The 20,400-nt window shown below is 37.9% G+C and overlaps 1 protein-coding gene across 7 annotated transcripts in view; it reads left to right on the forward strand.

Moving 5' to 3' along the window:
• Window positions 1-18,484, forward strand: part of SIPA1L2 (signal induced proliferation associated 1 like 2) — a 151,112-nt gene extending 132,628 nt beyond the window's left edge. For 4 of the 7 annotated variants that reach the window (XM_040598689.1, XM_040598691.1, XM_040598693.1 and 1 more), the window contains 5 exons: window positions 6,814-6,945; window positions 13,547-13,600; window positions 14,544-14,667; window positions 16,300-16,381; window positions 17,251-18,484. In XM_040598689.1, coding sequence (XP_040454623.1) covers window positions 6,814-6,945; window positions 13,547-13,600; window positions 14,544-14,667; window positions 16,300-16,381; window positions 17,251-17,397 — 539 coding nt within the window. In that variant the 3' untranslated portion in view covers window positions 17,398-18,484. The remainder of the gene's footprint in view (window positions 1-6,813; window positions 6,946-13,546; window positions 13,601-14,543; window positions 14,668-16,299; window positions 16,382-17,250) is intronic. The other 3 variants (XM_040598692.1, XM_040598695.1, XM_040598697.1) reach the window with 2 other exon arrangements.
• Window positions 18,485-20,400: the final 1,916 nt, after the last annotated feature.

Here is a 20,400-nt window from a genome sequence, read left to right on the forward strand (position 1 = left end):
CCAGATACATATATTTAGCCTATATATCCTTATTTATATACTTATAATGGTGAATTGTTTTTTTCAACAATGCTAAATTTCTTCACTTCTCAATTATTTTAGGCTGACCTACAGGGGATACCCAGTCTAGGGGGGGAAAAAGGCACTTTTAGTTAGCTGCTTTTAATGTTGCATCACAGCTGACCACAATTTGGAATAATAGTAGAGCACTTGTGGACTCTGAAGTCCATAGTTAAGAAGCTGTGGGTGGATTTCTGGAAAGCGTTAAGGACTTTTGTAGTCGCATGTCCAGAGAGAATGCAGATAGATGGCTTAAAATAAATGGTAATAAAAAGGGCTCTGTCACTCATCGTATCCTTCAGGAACTAGCAGTCACTTGCTAAGTTTTGGAAGTAAACCTTACATACAAAACACTTTTCTAGTTATAGTGGCCCCAGTTATGGGACTGAGTTTTAGTCACTAACCACTGACTGGTTTTAAAGTGGTATCAAAAGCAAGTGCTAAATGCCTTTTCAGATGGGAATGCATGTTTGGTGTACCTTTTGCCATTCTATCACTATCAGAGTGAAACTCTACTATAAATTTAACATGAAAAGATCCTTTGTTTTTCCTGATAGAGAATGAAGACCCATTTTGTTTCATTTGAGACTAATTCGGTAGATTCCGTAGTCTATGAAGGAGCTGTGTATGTAATCAGGCAACCTGGTTGTGTTTTTCTTTTACTATGTCAGGCCTGTTTCTAGAACCATCTCTTGTGAAGATAAATGTGCAATGGGAGCAAACCTTCAGGATGCTTTTATTCTGGAGATTGGCACAAGGCAATTAATTGTGTACGTTCGAGCTGTACATTGCTCCTCCAGCAGAGAAATTTCAGTGTTCCATGTATTAGTTCTGTCTTAGACACCTGATTTTCCATTCTTGCTGCTTCTGAGATACAGGAAGTTATTTATACACACAGCTGGGAAAAAAACATGAAACTAGTATCCTGTCAGTCAAAATGAAGCTGTTTTTTGATATGCAAGGCAGTTCATGTATTTCCAAATACAACCTCTATTTTCTGCATCTGATTTTTTATTATAAGTATCTTTCAAAGTCAGCAATATAGGATCTTTTATGATGGCTGTTTCAAAGAAGATTTAATTGGTTATCTGTAATTACACTCTGAAAACAAACACATCATGACTTGCCCAACTTTGTTTTCAAAATAAGGCTAGTCATTATCTCCATATAAGAAACTGACTTTGGTTCTTGTTAGAAAGGTTTTTGCAATCAGTGCATAGCAGGTATTTACATTCTATAGCAGTGATGTGAGAGATTTCTTTTTCATTTATAATTTTAGCTTGAGGCTGTAGTTTCAGATATCAAGATTTTTAGCTGTCGTGGTAGTGTCTTTTGTAAAATACATATGTTTGTGATCTTAAAACATTTTAGTTTTACTGATACTTAATGTTTACAGAAATCAGTGGAAATAGCGTGGTTTTGGCTGGAATTAATTTTAGAAAGATGCATTCTTGCATGTTATTACCCAGCATGTGGTACATGAAATATTGTGGCAGCACCATGTCTCCTGAGACCCCTCTAGCAAGGAAAAGAGTGTGATTAATAGGTAAGCAAGGCAGCACCAAACCAAAGCATAATAGGCAACCTGAAGGGTTTCATTTACTAGGAAATCAGTATTATTAGACAGAACGACCGTGCAAAGATGGAAGCAGAAACTTCAACTGTGTGCCATGTTGGCAGCAGAAAGGACATGAGAAAATGAAGCTATAGGATTTTTTGATTATTTTATCACTGGCAGAAGTGAAGTGAAAGAAGGGTTGCTCTCAGTAAAGCCTGAAATGCAAGCTCTGACAGTTGAATGCTGTTGATTGCACACAGTACACAAATGTAGAAAGATTTATTTCTTTTTTTAACTTAAACCACAAGGGAGAACTCGTGTAGCTGAGAACTCTGGAATTTTACCTTGGGGACTTCAAAAATTCCCAACTGAGACAGTGCTGTTGGCGTTGAATGAATCTAGCATACCATACAGGTACAAATCTATCCCTAACTTGTAAATTCATGGCAGCTGAGCTAGCAGCAAAAGAATGAAAACAACGAGAAACACTGATACAGAACTAGTGTACTAACACAAGCTGGAAATGCAGGAAGACACATGGAAGCAGTCTGACTGACATTGCAGGCACCATGGTCCACTCCTATTATGAAAGACAAAAAGAAAGAGGCAAGAAAAATAACGTTCCTGTGCTGTGAGGAAAGGAGCAAGGTGCAGGATACCTGCAGTGAAAGGGGTCTTAAGGAAGGGAATATTTTGCAATGATACACTAACATTCTGAAAGTTCTCAGGTCATTCATGCTGTAGTGGAAAATCTAACAGAAGTGCAACTGAGGCTGGAGAGCTGGCGGAGAGGAACCTCGTGGGGTTCAGCACAGGCAAGAGCAGGGTCCTGCCCCTGGGGAGGAGCAGCCCCACGCACCGGTACGGGCTGGGGCTGACCTGCTGGGGGGCAGCTCTGCGGAGGGGACCTGGGGGTTCTGGTGGGCAGCAAGTCGCCCGTGAGCCAGCAGTGAGCCCTGGTGGCCGAGGGGCCAGCGGGACCCCGGGGTGCATGAGGGGGAGCGTGGCCAGCAGGTGCAGGGAGGTGATCCTGCCCCTCGGCTCTGCCCTGGGGAGGCCCCATCTGAAGTGCTGTGACTTCCCAGTTCCAGAGAGACCGGGAACTACTGGAGGGGGTCCAGCGAAGGGCTGCAAAGATGCTGAGGGGACTGCAGCATCTCCCTTACAAGGAGAGGCTGAGGGAGCTGGGCCTGTTCAGCCTGGAGAGAAGGCTGAGGGGGATCTTACCAAGGTCTACAAAGATCTCAAGGGCGGGTGTCAGGAGGATGGGGCCAGGCTCCTTGCAGTGGAGCCCAGCGACAGGACAAGGGGCAATGGGCACAAGCTGAAACACAAGTTCCACCGGAATATGAGGAAGAACTTCTTTACCTTGAGGGTGCCAGAGCACTGGAGCAGGCTGCCCAGCGAGGCTGTGGAGTCCCTACCTGGACACAATAATGTGCAACCTGCTCTGGGTGAACCTGCTTTAGCAGGGGGTTGGACTAGACGATCTCCAGAGGCCCCTTCCAACCCTGACCATCCTGTGATTGTGTGATAGATCTGCAACTATGTTGCTAGACAGAAGTCTGTCTTAAAACCGGCTTACTACCAGCGTTTGCTTCAATCCAAAACTAACCTCATTGATAAGAAGCAGTATTAAAATGGAAGAGCATCACTGTATATTGATGTACAACGCGAACAATTTGGAAACCAGTTTTTCAGTAAGCAAATAAAGGCTGTTGAATAAATAATACATGCAACCAAAGGAGTACATATGTTGTCCATTACAGACTCTCACACAGCAAATAGTTCACCATACCAGAACACTGGACAATCTTCAGTAATAAAAGGGAGGGGATAAGTAGTTACCGGGAGCATGTGTCCACTATTCTAACAGTAATGTGAACTTATGCCCATGAGGACGTTACCAGCAGGCTGGCATCTTTGGAAGGAGACTTTGGCCATACCTAGGCAATACTGAAGAATGGAAAGGTTCAACAGGCAGAAGCTGTTGTTTAAGAGGACCGTAGAGATATAATTGCTGATTGCAGGAAAGAACATGGAGCAGACACTGGGGTTTATGTCTGCGTATGATTTGATGTGTTCCTTCAGCTGCAGCATCTTTTGAGATAATCTACTTGTTAAACGACGTGTCTAGTTTGAGCACAGTGAGTGAGGAGTACTTAGCAGATATTTTTTCATGATCTACAGTCCTTGAATAAAAGCAACAGTTTCAACTGAAGAAGGATACTTGTCTTGGAAGTAGAAAAGGTCTTAAGTCAGGTGAATCTTCTTTCTGTATAACTAGTTACTCTCTGAATACGGAGGTATGTAGGACCAATGACAGTTAATTTATGGAGCTCTGTTGGAAACCAAACTGACCACATAATTCTGGTGAAAGTAAGAACTCTTCAAAATGCTTTATGCTTCTATGTATCAATAATCAAAATAAAAATTATAAGTTTAGGAAATGCAATAACTGAAAGGACCAGAAATCACAAGATCAATGATTTTGTGCCAAAAGGAGTACAGCAAATAAAGTAATCTTTAAAACTGAAAGGTAACACAAATTGTTTCCTCAAAGGAAATAAGGGATGAATCTGTGTTGCTTCAAAATCATTCTTGTGGGCAATGAAGATAGTGGCCTACAAGATGAGACATATCCTCCTGGACACACAAAGGTGGGCATGCTCAAGCGTAACTTGCCACCTTTGCACAAATCAAAAAGGAAGGCAAGAGGCAGCGGCAGCTGCTGATGTGGCAGTCATACAGAGAAAAAGTGGAGACAACAGTGAGGTAAGAGGAGCAGGGGAGACATGGAAATACAGGTTAGAAATAATTCATCTCACCGAGAGCGTTCCTGAAATACAAACAATGTTCTCTGAATTCTCTGAAATTCAAAAGCACAAACAGGCTTGTATCGTTAGAGCTCCTTTTTCTTTTTCTTTTTTTTTTTTCCTTTGGCCCTCCTGCCTTGCGCAAGAACACATAATTTATATCTTGAAAATGAATAATTCTGTGATGGCATACTCATGCCTGTTCAGTTATTCCGCTTATAATTTCATCCATCAGCATGAGCAGTTGCATCTTCAGAACTATCAATATTCAGACCTCTACTCTGGCAAGCTTTCCGCTGTTGTGTTGCTCTGTCAGGGCTTATGCAGGACTGAATAGGATCCACCCTAGGGTGAGCTGAGGTTCTCACAAAGACTGCGTAATGAAGGATGACTGCTGCTGAATATATCACTCTTGCACTTTAATTTGGAAAGCCAGCCGAATCACACTGGGAGCAGGCATCTTTCTGACAGGTCTCCCAGTCAGCCTCTCTAGGCTGATCACACAAAAGCAAGGGCTGTCCCTCAGGACTTGCCTGGTGGTCTAAGAACCAAAAGCTGACTTGCCAGTCTTTCACATAAGGCTTTCTGTCTGTTTGCCACAACAGGGATGTATAAAATATTCGTACTTGTATAAATAAGTTTCTTATGATTCCCAGGTCTTATACAAAAGTTCAGAGACTGCTCTGATGTGGAGCTTCCAATGTATTTGCGCACCAGATGACCTTAGATAAGACTTTATGTATATTTATAAGGAACTGAAACTGAAATCTTAGTACAGATGTATGAGTAGCATATATTTGTATATTACATTTTCCATTTCATATAACATCCACTTTTGCATGCAAGAGTGGGTACTGTGAAAGACATTTCTACAAAGGTTTTGTCAAGCCATTTCCAACTGTAATCTAACAATACTGCATCTTTCATGTAAGTGGTAGAACAAGATAAATTCCACAGTAAACAGGATTTCTACCTCTTCTGCATTGTTTTTGCTTTGTGGGACTCCTAATTTTTGGCAGAGGATTGCAAACCTCCTTCACTTTCCTGTTCCTGATTTTTTAATTTTTAATTTTCTTTAAACAAGCTTTCTGCAAAGAATATGATATGCTCTATATCATTGCTCCGTAAAGTAGAATGCTCTGTAGCAGGCCAGAAATCTTCAATTCAAATGAATTTTTGTTCTTTTTCATCAGTGTCAGGACAATGACAACATCCCATTTTCTTAAACTATAATTTGTCTTCCACTTGTATATGTGCATTTTTTTCTTTCGTTGATTTTTGTGTTTGGAGTTTTCCTGGCAAAAATGTTTCTCATAAATATTATAGTCTGAATCACTGGAATAACTAGATGGGAATTTCCTTCTGAAATATTTGAGGAAACATTACTATTTTGACCTTTTTGTTTAATAGAAGTAGATACGTCTGAAGTAAAACTTCTTTTTTCCTAGATGTACTATATAATAAAATTACAATATTGTATCCCTAGCTTTATAGCTAAGATGAAATTTTATTATAAATGATGTATTTGGTTTATGTTCAGTTTTAAGAACCTCTGCGTGCCTGTTCAGTGGTATTCACTTTGATGTGTTCACATTGATCAGAGTGAAGGTTGCTATGGGTAGATAAGGAAGATGTAAAACTATTTAAGTTAATTATGAAAACTAACATCTCCTCTACTAAGATGTATTTTTATGGTGCCTTTCTAAAAGACTGCATAACTGAAAGCTGTGTTTGAACTAACTTTATAGTGTATGCATTTCAACTAATATATGGTCTATCTACAGTATTCAATGTGTTACAGAGCACTTTCGAGCTTAGAGTTCACCAGCTAAGTCTTATGTCCTCGATATAGAGCTACAAATATTAAACTAATAGGGCAATATTTAGATTGTGACAGTGAGATTTAGTATTTACAAATACATTAAAAGAAAAGCAGGTGATATTGTTTACAATTCTGGAGCTGAACTATTTAAGTTTCAGAACAAAACTCTGCATGTCAATATCTCATATGTTGTTTCGCCGCCTTCTAAAAATACAACTTTATGAATCTAGCAACTTTCCTGCTTAGTGCTCAGGTTTACTATGGTATGCTTTAAGAATGGATGCTGCCTGCTCACACAGCATTCACATGAAAATGTGAAGAACATATCATGTGAAAAGTGGCACAAAAAAATCTTCAGAAACCCTTCCCATCTTATTCTGCTGAAGTTTAAAAATTGTTCCACCCATAAGAAGCATTGAACAGGAAAAGACAGAAACAAGAGAAATGAAGATAAGCACCCTTTGCTTATACCTTTTCTTTACAGTTCATTATAATAGCGTCACAATTAATTGTACATCATTGTTATAGGAAGACTAATTATTGTGTTTATTGTTTAGATGAATTCTGGTTCTCAGATGGGTCCTTATCTGATAAAGCCAAATTCAATGATCCTGGCCTGATGCCCCTGCCAGACACTGCCACAGGGCTAGACTGGTCCCACCTGGTAGATGCTGCACGAGCGTTTGAAGGTAACAGGAAAATTTGAATAAAGATCAATGTTCAGTACACAAACTTTTTTTTTTTTTTTTTTTTAATATATATTGTATAGCTACATTTTGAATTACAAAAATTCGGTGTTTGCCTCTGTAGCCCTTTAGTTCTTTTGGCAGTATCATTTCTCAGCGTGGAAGATTGTCACTGAAAACGTGGGGTATTCATGATGCTTTCAGTATCTATCTTAGATAAATTCATCCATTTAGGGGCCTTCTGTATCCTTCTGTAATCGACTGAAAAAATCAGGTGCTTTGAAGGAGGGATTCAAAGCACTTAAGTTAGATGTTTAAAATGAAACGGGGAGTAACACTTCCCTGGGTTTATTGTGTTGTGTTTATAAACTTGTAAGTGTAGTCCAAATGATGTTGCCATCCCTCACAGTTTTCATCATAAGGCCTTGAAAAGCAGCAAAAATGTACGCAATATTTTCCAGTAGCAGAACTTGAGGCGCAGGATATAGGCCAGGTTTGCATTATTAAATTTAGAAGACCAGCCTAACTAAGAAAAAACCTCATTTGCCTGTCTGAGAGCTAAATCTACGCATAATGTATAAACACAGAAAGGTGGATATTGGTTTGAGTGTGTATATGAATATGTACAGCTGAACGTGTCAGTGTTTTTTTGTTTCTGAGGGGTGTTTTAGTTAGGTCACTGTGCTGTCCTAAAATTTCCAACAGTTCTTAACTGGTGTTGCTCTCATTAGCGAATGTATGGCAGGTCTAAGGTATCTGTGCATAAGGATGGCATTAACACAGTCATTGTGTAAGATACAGGTCTTAACTTCATGAGAAGAACGGGTAGTGAAGTTAGTGATGAGATGTTCCTCTATTTTTTCAACTAAAAGCCACATGGGAGTCAGTTTTCTGGAACCTGATTCCTTCCCTAAGTATGAAGTGATTAAATTTCAATTTGATCAAAAGCTTTTCAGAACTACTACTATAATAATACAAATGGCATTTTTAAAAGCCCAAACCAACAGTGATGATGAACAATCTGAAGTACTGGGTTGTTTCTTAACCTGATTCAGTGTATGTGCATTCGTCACTGTTCAGTACTACTCAAACACACCTGTTGTAGCTGGCAGGCAGGGCTGTGACACTGAGAATCTGACAAGTGTTCCCATGCATTTCTTATGTTTGATTGCTCAGGGAACATCCTGCAATTTGTTATTGGCATCTTAAATTAACTGAAAACAGATTTGGATCAGTATATGACTAATTCTGTAACTTTGTACTTGAAGAATATTTTTACATGCTAGTAAAAAATTTCAGTTCAGCTGACTGAAATGTCATTCTGTACCAGTTATCTCCTGTATTTTTAGCTTGCTTTGAAAACTTCAATAGTTTTTCATTATTTTTATTACTTAATATCATGATGAAATTTATTTCACTTTGGTACGTGCTATGTGAATGTAATTACCATTTTAATTTGAGAGAGAGAGGTAGAACAACATAACTGTCCACAGTGCTCTATCCTAGGGAGGAGGAGTGTTCACTTCTTGGGTTTTAATTGCAGAAATCTTAGATGTATCTGTAGATAATGCAGAAGAACTCATGGTCTGAGTTCCTAGATAGAAACTTTCTATTGGTTTTTTTTTTTTAATTATTGTAAGAATTTGAGTAATAAACAATAATCTAGTTTTGTATGAAGGACTGTAATTCTTTTCTGTTTAGGACTCTAAAATAAAGACATCTGTGTATATGTTAAATGATTTATAAAATGTTTTGACTGGATTCATAGTACTGCAATTTGAAATTTTTACAAGCAATAGAATTTTTAAGCCCTTGTTCAACTTTCTCTATCCTGTGTCTTGCAATTTGAAAATCATTTTAAAAAAGAGTAACTGATAGGCATGTCACAAAAAAGTCACTGGGAGGGAATGTGTTTGATAGGAAGTAGCAGATACAGTTTCCTTATGTATTTTAATGTTGTTGACTTAGGAGCTGCTTCAACTTACTCTGTAAAAATTGCTCGGAATTAGCTGGTTTGCATTCTATCAATGTGAAAAAGACAGTGGATGATTCTAAAGGTTGTCCACCTCTGAATATAAACCTACTTTGATCCTTTTATTAAACTGGGTGGAAACGTGATCACACTGTATATAGGACCATCTCAAAAAAAACCAAACCAACCCCCCCACCCAAACTTTTTCAAAGAAAAAGGATGCATACGATGGATAGGACTTTCATAATACTGATTTAAGAAATTGATGTTAAGAGTTGTTCTCTAGTTTGGCTTTGCCAGCCTGATATATCAAAGTTGTATTCTGTTCTAGCTCCTAGATACAAGACTTAATTTTAGGTTTTTCTTTGTACAAGGTCTTTTTTTAATTAGAATTTAGGTTTATTAGAATTACCAATCTGATTCCAAAGTCAGGGTTTTCCCCCTGTGATCTCTGTAGATTGTATGTTGACAACTTACATATTCTGACGACTTCCACGTCCAAAATCTGGGCCTCACAGTCCTTCATCTATCTGTTTTAAATGCAGTTATATCTTGATTAATGTTAAATATAGCCTTTTTAGGTGCTTATCATGTTGGCATTAATTGGATTAAGAATTAAATATAGTAGCAAGGTATTTGCGACCATCATCTATACTCAGAGTTTACTCATGGGTGTAACAAGAACAGTGGTCTCATTTTGAGCTTCCCCCTCTACCCCCAAATGAATAGTTAACTAGGTTGTTTATTAATTAGTTACTAGCTTTTATCCAACTGAAGGCTTGGTCCTGTGGCCCATGAGGGTGGAGTAAGCCATTACTTGTTTTTTTAAATTGAAGGCATGATGATAACGCTTTTCACTTTGTGAGGATTTCATTTTCCACTGCTTTTGCTTGCAAGAGCTTGTGTGGGAAACTGAATATTTACTCCAAACTTTCCCTGAAAATTTTCTGTTATTGCTAAGACAGGTGTTCACAGAGCAATGGAGAGCTGTGCAGGCATCAACTCCACGGGCTCCAGCAAGTACATCAGTCAGGGGTTTTGCTCGAGCTGTGTCTGTTGGGATCTGCATCCATAAGCTGGAGCACATTGCAACTTCAAGTCTTCACGCTGCCTTCCTTTCCAGGACAGAGTTTTGACTGTGCTGTTTATCCAGAGATCATCTTTAGCATGGATGCAGTCAGTAGCAAGGGGTATCCTTCCATTTCTTTCACACATGGGTAGGCTACTTCCAGTTCCCGTCTTTTATTTTAGTGGGAGCTGCAGAGGGACAGCACAACCAGGAAGCAGGTGACGTGCTAGAAGTACGTGGCTGTATGGTTTTTTTTCATCCGTTCCGGAAGTAAACAATAAAAAAAACCAGACAGAGCTGCATGTGACTGTATAGCAAAAGCAGTAGGGTTTTAGGGAGGGCAGTTGGGTTGAAAAAGGAGAAGTTAAAAAAGCAAAAGCAAGCAAGGAAGCATGTTGAACTGAGTAAAGGTAAATATATGGGGGTGTTGTGGAATAAATTTGAAAGCCAAATTAGAAGAAAAACAAAGAAATCTCAGAAAAGAATATGGGAAAAGGGAGAGAATGTATTTTTTTAATTATCTTTTTGTGTTATCCCTCCTATAGATCTCCAAGTTAGGGAAGAAGGACTGGGTTTCAACCTCTGTATTATGTTACTGATGGCTAATTTTGGATCTTTTCCATGTTTTGGGGAACAAAAGGAGAAGCCTTTCTAGATGTCCATATCTGTTTCTGTCATTACAAAAGAGTATTGACACAAACATAAATATTGATTATTATTATAAATAGAGAATTTGTGCTACTTTAAACGAGGGTTATTGTGCTTTTAAAAAAAGCTGTTTAGCATTTGGTAAATCATATTGTGGGCATTAATAGCATAAGAAAGTCCCTCTGATGTCTCTGATTTAGTTCATTAAAATAGGTGGTTTCAACTTCTGGGTTTTTTTCCAGGCTATTTCTATGAATGTCTACTACTGCCAGTCAGAATGCAGTATTTTTTAATGCTTGTTTATCTTTGCAGAAACATCTGTGCTGCTATAATTAATATTATAAAATCTTTATCGCTTAATGCGAGTAATGCTACACATAACATAATGAGAAAGAATTGAAGCATTCAGCATGGCAGATAATTATTTTAACCAAATTAGTATGTTAGAGTGCTAGAAAAAGAGAAAAATATTAGGTTAACATTTGGTCATTTCTAGTGCATGCGTGTGTAACTTCTTTTTTCTTCAGTGCATATGTCAGTGTATGTTTGTGGGCAGATATGACCTCAATTACAAGAGAGCAGCTTTATACACTATATTCATTTTAGCCTTTTCTTCTCTCTGGTACATCAAAACTGGCTGGAGTTATTTATGCCTGTTAGTGGTCTAGTACAATGAAAATCCAGATCCAAATTCTTAGTGGTTACAACTGTACAATTCTATTACTTTAGAGTGAGACATGAATTTTGTCTTATCTTTGGTCTTGCTAAGTCAACTGTTGATTAAACTTTTTATATAAACACCAATATATTTTTGCAAATAGTTTTCCATGTGTGGGTCCTGTGGGGTTTGGCAAGGATGTCCCAGAGAAAAATAAAGAGCTCTGAGATTTACATATTATTTTCTTCGGTTTAGTATGTACATATCACTTGAATTGAATAGGAGGTGTCCCTGTAGTTTGGAGGAAGCAGAACCTGTGTCTACAGCATCATAGTCAGAAATACACTTGTTTTTTCTTTTGAAAAGTTAGCTGTTAGTGAAAGCATCTTTGATTTCATTTTCATGAATATAGAATCAAGACAGTTCTGTTAAAAACAAATAAACCAAAAATCAGTGGAAGATTTTGGTCTTTGAAGCACAAGTTTAACCTTCACCACAACTCACCTAAACCAGTTTTGATTTAAAAAGTAAGTTGGTGAAACTATTGCTAAGTGTGAATACTTAGAGGGATATCAGTGAGATTTGCTGTAGTTACTGAAAACAAAGATGTGTCTTTAAAAGTACTTGACAAGTATTCAAAGGCAAAATAGTTTCCTAGTCTAGGATTTTATTGATGTACTAGTCATTACAGAGTTTTATGGTGTCACTAACTAGTTCAGAGAATGATTTTGACACTAACCTGGCTTTTGATAATTAAGGAACTACCTCTTTGAAGAGCAACACAGGAATTTACGTAGTATGTGATATGATTGGAGACTTCTGGGTATTAGCAATCATGTAGTGACTTTATTCCTCACCTGATGAATGTGAGAATATGGTTTCATATTTAATAAAGATATGAATATTGGAAAAATATGTTTAAGTTGTGCTAGGATAATATAAAAGGTTTAACAATGAATTTCTTATTCTAAGTTTTAATACTATTTTTAAATTATGTGGAGATTAAATTCATTAGGGATTACACAAGGAAGGAAAAAATCAATCCACACAATACACTTCAGGTTTTAAAATTTTTGTTGCGTGTTGAAATAATAGGAAAATATTTTCATATATTTTGTTTAAATATGGCATCACGTGATTTCATTAAAGCTGCATGTACCTGGTTTTGCACCTGCTTTTATCCATCAAGAAAGAGATGCCTTCAAATACTGCTGGGGACATCAAATAACAAAACATTTTCTCAACTGACGAAATAAACCAGACAAGTGGCCATTCTCTTTAATTAAGTTTAGTTGGCAGAGGGAGAAAAATGCAGATATTTTTATATATATATACATATATATATATGTGTATATATATATAAAAACAGTAGAATTGCCTCTGAGACACAATGTTACCTGTCATGTATTGTTTGCCGTAGGTAAAATAGCAACAGCATAACATTTGTTGCTGGCTGTTCTCTTCTATGAAGTGGTAACAAAAGTGTGAACAGTGTAAAGGTGAAATCAATAATTAGATATGTAGTTCCAACTGATCGCTTACACGGTCTCGTGTCTGGCCCACAGGCTGTGTTTGGGCTGGGAAAGTAGTTTTAATTTACCTGTACTAATTAAATCTATGCAACTTAATAAGTTTCAGCTCTGTAAATGAGGTCATTGATTATGTGTTGAAAATGATATTCTTACCTTATTGTCAGCACATATGAAAAAGTTATGTTTATATTTGCTGAGATTGATCGCTCGTCAGAAATAGAGATAAAAGGAAGGGGAAATGGGCTGTGGTCTTTAAAATCGGACAAAAAATGACATGCAACTTTTCTTCATTATCTTATGGAATTAATTCTCAATCTTTGCTATTCCTTAAAACTATTCATTTAAAGAATCCCTTTAAAGAGCTTTTTAGTGATTTCCTATGTTTGTTTGGTAGAACTTTTAGACCAAAATCTCCTTCCTAGTTGAAACGATCTGGCCTGTGTTCGCTGTTGGGGTGCATAGGGCCTGGAGGGTTGGCTTTGTGTGTGGCACGCCAAGCTGTCATGCTGTGTTGCAACACTGGGTGTTACTGTGAAGAGGCACGGGGCATGACACCTCATGCTGGCCTGGAACGTTGGTGGTGTGTAAAAATGGTGTTGCGAAGCCGAGAGCGAGAGCCAGCATGAGCGGGAGCATCCCGCTGTGTGCGCTGTACGTGAGGGCCACAGCCGCGCCAGCAGAGATGGACTCTCTTGTTCATAGGAACATTCTAAATCTTATTCCAGGTTTTGACTCAGATGAAGAATTTGGGCCGTTCTGTCATCACACGCCGTTTCTAGGTGATGGTCTGGGCTTGATGGCTTTTGCCTTTTTTAAACTTTCTTTACTATTTCCTATGTTTGCACGTTTGCATGATGATGCAAGCTTCGGGCTTGTGGGGTGGTAGAGCAAGGGGAGAAAGGGCAAGGCAGGCATGTTATTGCCAGAATTTATTACAAGCCTACAGAATGGATTTTGTTTGACAGAAATAAGTTAAATCAATCTCCACAGAATATGGATTTTTATTTTTTTTAAGAAGACAAATTAAATCCTAATGAATGCATCATTTACTCCTGTTCTGTGCAATGATGATCTGCATGGCATACTTCTATTATGTGGTGACTGATGTATTTTGGCAACCACACTGTATATCCATAGGTAATTACATCTGTGCTTGTTAGATTGTGTTCTAGTGGAATCCAATGTAGATAATAGCGTGCCTTAGTAATATATATAACAAAAACTCAATTGATAAAAATAGTGTGAATTTATTGTTTTTCAAGTATGCAGATTACCATGAGGTTCTGCAAATGCTTGAGACAGTAAAACAGTGTGAAATGAACAGCGCAGATTTCTGAGGAATCCAATGGCTTTAAGTCCATGGGAAATGCAAACCTTTTCAATGAATTATTATTGTCATTGGTTGTGGCCCTGAATTCTCAAATGTTTTTCTGTGGATTTCATCAAAACCAATTTACTGTTCATATCAGCATTAACTGGTCCAAACAAATCTATCTTACTCTGCTGATAGACACAAAAAATTGCTTTGGGGTTGCCTTTGGATGCAGATGTGGGGAAGCCAACTAGTTGGAATATACTTTACATCTGCTGATTATCTTCAAAGCTGTGATGTAGAAACCTACATCCATTTCTCTAACTGATACAGGATAACGGCTGCAATGTAGCCTTTTATTTTGTATATATGTCCAGCTTTAAACGTATCCTTACGTTACTTTTTTACAGATCAGAGAGTAGCATCTTTTTGTACCTTGAATGATATGCAGCAAGCTCAGGGCTTGGAAGGAGCACAAGACTTACCTTTGGATGAGAGTCCCACGGATGGAAAAGATTTCCTTGAGGCTACTGGGTATGTCAGAATTAAAGTGGATTTCTTACAAAAATAATTTAAGAAAATATGTTCTCTTAATGTTGCATGTCAAATTGCTTGTATGCATGTTTCACTGCTATTTGATGGCAGACCTATTACCTTGACTGATCATGTCTTTGATTCTGAAAAATGTTGTTTCTTGGAATGAGCCTCTGAGCAGTTCTACCTAGAAAATTTTAGGTATAGTCAGATAAAGCTCTCTCACTAGAATAGGCCTCTGATGCAGAGTCTCAGCTAATTGAATTTTTCACTGTATTCCTCCTATACAATACTAACTTGTGTTAACATTTATTTATATTTTTATTTGTATAGAACTGTAATAGGAGCTGAACTCTGTAGTTTGCAATAACCTTATCTGCAGCACATCTCAGACCTTGGAACAGGTGTTCCTACCTATCTTTTGCAACTATTTGCAACTACTTGCAAAACCATGATTTTTCATTTATACAGAGGTAAATTAACCAAGAGAAGTTGTAACTGAGGACTGCAGGAAACTTGTATGCCAAACTGTCCAATTCTTCAAATTCTTCCCGGTGCTCTGGAGAAAGAACTTTTTTTTTTTTTTCCTTTTCCCCGTCTTCCCTGCTGTGAGGAGTATACTTATTAAAAACACAGATTCAGCAGTGTAATCTGTCCACTAGTGTGCTTTAACAGAAAAACACATCTTTGATTAGTTTTGCTCTTCAGCTGCAGGAATGGAAGAACAGGAAATGGAGGGAAAAGTCTTCTTGCTTGTTAGACTATCACATTATAATTTGAACCAATTTTACAGAAATTAACTTACATGGTAAAGCAGATTTATTGTAATGACTTCCAAGTCCACATCTTTCCCAGCCTAGTGATCAGTAAGGATTGCAAAAGACTGTTAAAGATGTTCCACTTTTAGTATCGTCAAATCTGTCAGATTTGTGGACTTGCATGAAGCAGCTGATTCAGCTTTGTATATAAAGCTTATCTCTTCAGCTTCTCTCTTCTAGACAAAATGATTCACATTATGGCTAATTTCATCTATAATGTATATGAAACTGTCTCCCGCAGTGCTCATTATCATACAGGAAATAGAAGCTATTCTCAGTATTTTCTTTCAGTTGTGCATTTCATTAACCTGTGGCAATATTTCATATGTTTTGACCTTTAAACAAAATATTTGTCTCCATAAAGCCATAGGTTTATCCTTTGCTGCAAATGACACAACCGCAGACCAGACAAAAGAACTCCTAACAGCTCTTTTGGTTTACAGTAATTGCTACTGCAGCTTGCTCCAGATTAGTACAGGCCTTATCTGAAGGCAGCTTGTTAACAAACATGCTCAGCACACCATTTAGCAGCAAGTTTGACTTGCCCTGTGAGGGTATGTGCAAATAATTCCTAAAACGTTCCTTCTTAAATCATTGTGAATTCTGCCTGATTCGCCTGAGAGGCAGATTTCAGATATTACAGCGATGGGTTCCAGTAGTAGTCTTTTGCTGTTGCTGGTTTTGTCACTGTTTTCCTAACTATGCCTAAATTGATTTTTTTTTCTTTGCTATTACTAAAAGTGTTACTCTGCAAAAGCTAGGGGAGGAAATGTTTTTAACTAACCCGGAGTGAAGGTAGTGGTTTACTTTACAGGGAGCATGCCCCGAGTACTCTGACTGGAAAAGTAAACCAGCTGGAAGTCATCCTCCGGCAACTACAAACTGACCTGAGAAAGGTAAGAGATCATTAGCAATATTATTACTCTTCGGTTTTAATAGTTGTATTTTTATGCAGAGTTCGGCAAGGGCTTCAAAAAAGTACATCAATTAAACTGTATAGTGTAATCAACGAATGATAGAGCCCGGTGGCTCATCTTAGCACTGAGGCGCAGGAGGTCCTGTGGGAATGGTTATGTGAACAAGCTGCCCTCAGGATAACTAGTTTATGGGTCTTTTTTCTCCAGAATAACTGTCTTACATACAGTCATACCCAGAAAGAATGAGGCACTTTATCTCCATTTATGGTACCTTGGATTTAACAAAGGGTAGGGATACGGACACGAGCACTATCGCTAAGTAGTTAACACGCCAGATTTGTCATCCTTGTTGCCTTGTGGTGTCTTGCTCACATAACAATGACTTGCTTTGTGTCTCATCTGCTGTCTAATTTGTGAGCTGGAGACAATGCCAGGACTAGTAGAAATGAGACTGCTTTTGGTAAGAAAATAATCATGTAAGAGAAAATTTTGAAATTAGATATTTTTTCTTCCGTAATGTATGCTTTAAATCAGTTCCTAACGGCTTGGGTTCTCATATATGATTTGTAATAGCTAAAAGCTTGTTATCCTTTTAGTGCTTGAATTTTTTTGTTAAATGGTGTAAACTCCTATAATTTATGTATTAAAGTAGCATGTAGTTTTCTTGCAATATCAGAATGAATGAGGTAGTTGGAGCATATTTCAGGAATTACCTTACAGTTAGTATTTGTCAGGATTAGGGAACTCAAAGAAAGTAGTTGTGTGATTTGCACAGAAATAATAACAACAAAAATAAATACTGTCTTCACGGCAACTTGCTTTACTCAATGTGTGTCTTTGTTAACCAGGAAAAACAGGACAAGGCAGTTCTCCAAGCAGAGGTGCAGCATCTGAGGCAAGATAATATGAGACTTCAGGAGGAGTCTCAAACAGCAGCTGCTCAACTGAGGAAATTTACAGAATGGTTTTTCAATACGATAGACAAAAAATCCTAATGACTGCGCCCCTGGAAAATATGTATTTGAACAATGTAACAGCTGTATTTTTTGAATTAGCGGGGTAATAATTTCACTGTGTTCACAATCCATTTTAGGTGTTTCCGCTACATTCTCTGTCCAGCTTTACTCATCTGAAAAGGAGAGAGAACTGTGGTAATCCGTCTTTAAATTCATATGAAGAAAGCAGAGAATAGCAGATATTTGTTTGTGTGCAGATGAATGTAAAAAATCTTTAGTGTCATTTTAGACATTTTTAGAAGATGCTCTGGCTGGGGCTTGCCTGAAGAGGAATATTTGGGGTTTTAGTTCCTGCATTTCAGGTGTGCTGGTGAAGATGTTAAAGCAATTTACATTAGCTTGGGCTTCAGTATTGTAAGATAAAAAGAATAACCAGACATATACTTTAATGTTTAAAAGGTGCTCTATTTTTTTGTATGTACAGTAGTTTTATTTCCACAGTCCACATTGTCATAGCAATAAGAATGGAGGTATAGTGAATAGTCACAAAGCTGTGTTTATAAAATGTTAGCACTGATGTGTTTAACACTAGTTTGGATGCAGATACATTAGAGATTATTTATTTGCAGGAACAAATGGTGCCTGAATATAAACAGTGTTCTGATTTTCTAAAAATACACATGCCTTGTAAATGGCTCACTGGGGTTAGCCCACTCCCAACTTCAGTTACTTTTGTATAGTCAATGTTCAGCTAAACAGCTATACTGCTTAACTATTGAAATCATGTATGGTGTGAGCCAGCCAATCAATTGTACAATGCCAAATTTCTTTATCTTTGTACAGAAGCTTTGATCAAGTGTCTTGTATTTAACACCTTTATTTAAGCTTATTTAACCTTAAATTGTTGTTTTTATAAAGTTTGTTTTATCTGCACTATGGTGAGGTCAGTTGGTTGCAAGTTGTAATATTTTTAGCTTGCCAAGACTGTACTGAGGAGTTCTAGAAAATTCTAACAATTGGATGCTGCTAGTACACAATTGATTTGTTTGTATGCTTTAACATTTTTAACTGTTTAATTTGAAATGAACATACATCCTGCTTTTTTAATAAATGTTAAAAACTTAAACCCGGATTATTTTGTTGTCTGTAATCACTGTCATCCGTAATAGCTCAGGTTGCCGCTGAGCCCACTCTCTGGGCTCTTAACCCAGAGACAGTCCAAACCCCCAGAGCTTTCATGGTCCCTTGTTACCAGTGAGAGACCGTCAACGTTATCGAATTTAATTTCTTTGGCGTGTCCTGTCCTATAACTGAGAAGGTGGCTTCACGGGTCAAAAGGTGTTTTGGCTATTCCTAGGCATTGATCAGTGCCCTCGGGAGAAAAAACTGCTTTAGCCAAAAATACGTCCTCAAGACAATTTTCAAAAGGGGTCTAGTTTTCTCGTATTACTTTATATTAGTTATAGCAGCAAGTAGCTCACCATCTTCTTGTGCCTGCAATTGGGGATTTGTTTGCAGTGTTAGCTTATGTGAGATGTTTTGTGTGTAGTGCTGAGTCTAAAGTCTACACCAAAACAGTCAGTTCTGCAAAATGAAATGAAGCTAATGAGCACGTTTGAGGTATCCTCAGCAGTTTAAGATCATGGTTTTATCCCAGTTTCCCTTCAGCAGCTGAATTCATTCAGGCAAACCTACAGAAAATTGTTTAATAGTTAAAAAATATATTCAGTGGAATCAAGTAAAATTCTGTGTCCGTTATTAGTGCACATTGGCTAAGAGATGTTTTGTGGGTTGAACAAATGTCTGCCTCTGCTGTAACAGCTATTATGACTGCTCTCAGGGAAGATTGTACATGGGCAGATGATCAAGGCTTTGGCATCCTTACATTCCAGTGAAAAAGACTACTTATTTGTATATTTCATCAAACCCTCTGACTTCTACATACCAAACAATATCCGTGAAGCTGCTCTATTAACAGAGTAATTAAACATGGCAGTCATGTGTTACGCTAGATTCTGATTTAAGCACCTTACAGGAGTCATTAGCAAACCCATCTGGCTGGAGACCTTGCCAAATAACAGGGCTGAGCAACCTGGGCAATTTGTCTGTGAACATGTTTCTGTGAGGATTGGTTGGTCCGCTTTGAAAAGGTGTGCTAAGTGAAACGAAGTTGAGAATAAGCTTGCTCTGAAGGGATGCTATTAGGTTTGTGTAGGAGTTTATAGTCCAATATTTACTGAAAACATTGTTATAACTACCTGCACGAAAAGGTTGTTCAGTAGTTATCTTTCTCATATTCCCATCCAATCGAAAGCATTTAATTTCTAAAACTGATAGAAAACTTTGTCTACAAATCTTTTTTTTCCCCTTTGCTGACAAAAGCAGTTGTCAGAGGCCCAGGGTTCTTCATGAAGTACCTTTCACCAGGGGAAATTTTTTTTTAGTCTGGCTGTTACCGTTTTAATGACGTGTGAATACAATATTTATCAGAGACCATAATATGGTTTTGGCATAGGTAAAGGACATTGACTGGACATTTTAATTAATCGACTTTTGAGAATCATTGTCTCAGAGACATTTTGCTGAAAAAAATGCCTGTTTTAGACACATGGAAGCAAAGGCTAAGTCTACATAAGCAGTGAGTGTGGAGCTCTAGAAGAATTCAGAGTGTTGCTAACTCAGGTTTTGGGACTGGGCAAGATCTTTCAGGCTCCTTCTTGTCCGGTCCCATGACTGGACACCTGTGCTAGGTGGGCTGTGGCCTAGCTTCATCTGGAAGCACTGTGCTGCAAGACCAGCCCATATGAACCAAAGCAGAGTAAGTGGGGATGACTGGGAAACTACTTCAAAGATGTGTTTGTGATCTGAATTAAAACCATAATATGGAAGTGTTTCAAATGTCAACAAAGTCTTCCCAACACAACAGGCTGTGCTGTGAAGTACCAAGATGCAGAAGTCAAACATGAATGTTTAGTTCTGCAGAAGCGGCAAACGGAAATCATGGCAAAATTGCAACATGCTCTGCTTCTGCCTTAAAAGTGG

Source organism: Falco naumanni, chromosome 6 (genome assembly GCF_017639655.2).
Source record: "Falco naumanni isolate bFalNau1 chromosome 6, bFalNau1.pat, whole genome shotgun sequence".
NCBI lineage: Eukaryota > Metazoa > Chordata > Aves > Falconiformes > Falconidae > Falco > Falco naumanni.